Here is a 4308-nt window from a genome sequence, read left to right on the forward strand (position 1 = left end):
ATGTAAGTTTGTTAAGGTTTTAGTTTTTTTTTTAAATTACAACATAATTTATGAAATAATCACTATTGAATTTATTTCATTTATTTTCAGGTTCACAAACATTGAAGCTGCCCGAGTAATATCATCGGCGTTTTAATCATCGATGGAGATTCCATTGTTTCAATGGAGTCAGATATCTAAGCATCCTGAATGGATGCCTCAAATCAATGCATGGTTTAACAGGTTTGAGGTCGGTATTAATTTATAATTTTCAGCTTATTAATATAATTATAAATAAATTATTATTTTTATTTAAACTTGTTCATTTATACACAGTATAAATTCTGCTGGGACAGTGAGCATAACACTGTTGTGAGGAGGGTGTGGGAAAATCACGAGGCAACTAGGTAAGATCAAAAACAATACAAGATTTTTTTTAAATAAAAATTTATATTTTAAAATGTAATTTTTGATTGCGTGAAGTAGGTTACGTGATTTTTGGTATGAAGCACAAAAAAAAGCAAAAAAATCCACGAGGGATAGGGGTTTACAAGGCTGGAATGATGTTGTGGTTTGGAGGGATTTCAAACTGATATACATCACGAAAGATATATGGCCGCACTATATTGAGCACGTGATGTTTGAGCGGTTCGCACGACGTTCACGGTCCGGTGCTGGCAACTGGAATCGGCCAATTCATGGCGGGGTGACAACGCACACTAGCGGCTCCATTCTGTTTGCTGCACATGCGAAACGGATGGTAAGATTAATTTAAATAAAATATATTGTTAAATTCAGTTGTTGTTAATATATCTTTTTTCATTATAGGCTGCGTCTCTTGGACATGAGCCGAGCTCGATGGAGCTGTTTGTGGAGATGCACGTGCGAAGTTAAGACCACTAGAAGGGGGTGCAATAGTTCGTTGATAATCGTGCTCAACATTTCGTGGTATGTTTGTTCAACCATTTCACTTTGTAAGTTATTATGTTTATTGAATTGAATATGATGATTACTTTTTTATTTTTTATTTTCAGGAGATCTATAATAATCGGTTAAGGGAGAGATAAGGGGACGATATTTTGAACCATCTGGAATTAGATCTGGATTTGTGGATGGAGGTTGGCTCCTTAGGTGGACCCGATAAAAATCGGGTTTACGGGCTCTCCAACACTATGGCCGACAACTTGCGATCGACCCGTAGTGTTTCAACCGTTGGGAGCTCCCAATCAATATCGAGCTCCCAATCTAAGGAGTTCGAGGCCTTGCAGCAACACACGGCTTAGCTCACCGAGAAATACGACCACCTATTAGTGGAGTACGCACAACTCAACATGTCTCATGCACAACAAAGAGCGGAGTCTGAGCAAATCAAAGCGTTTCAAGCACAACAAAAAATGGAGTATGAACAACAAAAAATAGCTTATGAACAGCTTCGTGAAATGGTTATGAACATGACAAATAGTGGAACATATGTGTCTAATCCTTTTTGGCCATATAACCACCAGCCTCCTCCAGGATCTCCTACTCCTCCTCCAGCTCCACCTTTATATTAATTTGTAATAAACATTATTTACCTTTAAAACTTCATTTAATATTTTTTTTTGAAACATATTCAGTTTGTAATGAATATTATTTAACTTTGTTTTTTTTGTTTAATATAAATTTTATTTGCATAATTGGTTTGTATTACAATTAATTTATATAGTTTTATATTATATATTCTAAATAATTTTTTAAAAACAGATTTAGAAAAAAACAATTACCAAGGATTTTATCAACGGATTCATTCGGTTGGTATTTTAAATACTCACCGACCGAATTGCTGATTGAATTACTCCGTCGGCATTTGACAGTAGCTGACACACTGACCGACGAATTTATAGACGGATATATTCCATCGGTAAATCAATATATCACCGACGGAATACAAATCCGTCGGTATATTCAAGCGGGAATCTTTTTTTTTTGCGCATATTCCATTTGTAAAACCATTGGCAAATGGATTTTTTGTTTTGCCGACCAATATAGTAACGGAATGTTGAATCACCAACAAAAGGTAACCCGACGGACATAATCCGTCGGTGATGACATCGATAAAAAAATCACTGACGAACTTCTAATCACACACTGATAAAAATTGTCCGTCGGTAAAACTGTGAAATCTTGTAGTGAATGATCTGAAAACATAAATTATTTAAAATAAAAAAAATTAATTTTTTTAAGAACAATTTTAAAATGCGAAAACAAACAGCTTTGAAGGAGGTGTTTGAGAGCATTATAGTAGTTACTTTTCAAAATATTTTTTACTTAGAAATATATTAAATTAATATTTTTTATTTTTTAAAATTTATTTTTTACTTCAATACATTCAAACAATCCAAAATTATAAAAAAAATAATCTTCAACAAAAATAGTTAAATTTTAACGAAGAACCCGCAATTCTAAGTGGGACAAAATATAACAATGCAAGGGAAAAAGGCTATCAAGTGTTGGCAAGGCAGAGTTCCGAATATGACAATAAAGGAAAGCAAACATCCGACTATCTTTGTTGTGGCTCCGAATGGATCTATTGCTCGGATAGGGGACCGAATGTAGCATTTCAGCTAAATTAAACTTTTAATTAAATTTCTAAACTTAATTATTTTACAAGTTTGTCTCAATACTCAATATATTTCTTTAATTTAGTCCTAAATTGTCATTGTTTTGTTCAATTAGGCTCTCCATTGATGCAATTGAGTTCCCAACCTTTCCATGTGATTAAGTCCCTCTTCAGCTCATTTTGCCAATTGATGGATTTCAAAATATCATCTTGACTTGACTTATGATCATTGCCAGTGCAATTCGTCTATTGTTGAAATAATTTTCTGGATTTCAAACATTGATCCAGACATTGGTAATTGAATAGTGTCACAAAAATGGAATGTGTCAATGGATTAAGGATCGATGCTAAGTCAAGCCTCATGCTTCCATGCTTGATTATTATTATTATTATTATTATTATTATTATTATAGCTTATTGTCTCTTTATGAGTATGAACATGAAGATTTTGGGAAATTCATTCCACATGCAAGCCTGCCCATTAAATGGGTTCGGCTTTGCGGAAAAACGTCATCAGATTTTGGAAGACTCCCTCTTAATTGTTAAGTAGCGTTTCAACTTGCTAGGGCTCGCAGTCGCAGGGGGTAGGTTTAATTTGTCACAAATATTTGAAGACTTCTTCAATTTTCATTTATTTTCAAAGCGTAAAAGACCAAATGAATGAAGGACAGTTGAAATATTGCATCACCACATGTAAGAGTTTATTTTTTCCTCCAATAAAAAAAACTTTAGGATAAAGTTTTCCAGTGTAGTTATAATTGTTTTTTAAATAATTTTTTTGTTTTAAAATATATGTTAATAATATTTTTTAAAAAATTATTTTTGATATCAGAACATCAAAATAAATTAAAAATATTAAAAATATATTAATTTGAAATTAATAAAAAATTAAAAAAATTTCAATTTTTTTCAAAAATATTTTAAAACACAAAACAAATAAACTCTAAATATGCTTCTTAACTATTGAAGCCAAATTGATAATCCTTGATTAAGGTTTTAGGTCAAGAGCCTCACTTTAATTCGTCAAAGGAGTGTTGTTAGCAAAGAATTGTAGAGAAGAAGAGAATAAGACGTTTAACGAATGGAAAAGGAAACAAAAATCAAAGTGATGACGCTTCCTTCCAATTATCTGGGAAGATCCCTTTATCACTATACAATTCATCGGACGAGTAGTAGGTACCCTACAACAAAAAGTGAGCTTCGGAGTATTAATTATAATTTTTTTTAATAAAATTAATTAATTAATATTTAAAATTTTAAAATATAAATTTATATTTTCTTTTGTACTGTTATTTTTTTTTTTAACCCAAGAACTTTGTAATTAAGCCAAATCCATGTGCATTTTTTTAAAATATAGAAACTTACTTATAATTATTCTAAAAATATATTTAATTTTATATTTTTATTTTTGTCTTTTTAACCAAATTTATTTTTATCTTTTCTATGTATTTGTTTTTATTTTGGGAGATTAACAACATGCATCCCTAAAATTCACTCAATTTTTTTTATGAATATCTAATTTTAGTGAAAAAATCATTTAAAAAATTGTATAAATTAAAATATTAAAAAAAAACAATAAATCTTTTAAAATATCTAATATTTTTTCTTATAATATAATATATCAATTCAAATGTTATAAAGTTTTTTCAAGATATATAACACTCCACTACCTTTTCTTGGGGTCAGTGTAGGCCATCCTTCCAAGCCTGAGCATGCCCGGATATTTTTTT

At 30.9% G+C, this 4308-nt stretch overlaps 2 protein-coding genes across 2 annotated transcripts in view; one reads left to right on the forward strand and one right to left on the reverse strand.

The window, feature by feature from the left end:
* The window catches only part of LOC105116497 (putative disease resistance RPP13-like protein 1), a 55268-nt gene that overhangs the window by 13824 nt on the left and 37136 nt on the right, over nt 1-4308 (reverse strand). The gene's annotated exons all lie outside the window — the stretch shown is intronic.
* Nucleotides 103-810, forward strand: LOC105116495 (uncharacterized). The gene is made up of 3 exons (XM_011013887.1): nt 103-229; nt 316-386; nt 466-810. The coding sequence occupies exons 1-3, from the start codon at nt 143-145 to the stop codon at nt 752-754; spliced, it is 447 nt and encodes a 148-aa protein (XP_011012189.1). The 5' UTR covers nt 103-142; the 3' UTR covers nt 755-810.

The sequence above is a fragment of the Populus euphratica genome, unplaced genomic scaffold, assembly GCF_000495115.2.
Source record: "Populus euphratica unplaced genomic scaffold, PopEup_1.0 scaffold1620.1, whole genome shotgun sequence".
Taxonomy (NCBI): domain Eukaryota; kingdom Viridiplantae; phylum Streptophyta; class Magnoliopsida; order Malpighiales; family Salicaceae; genus Populus; species Populus euphratica.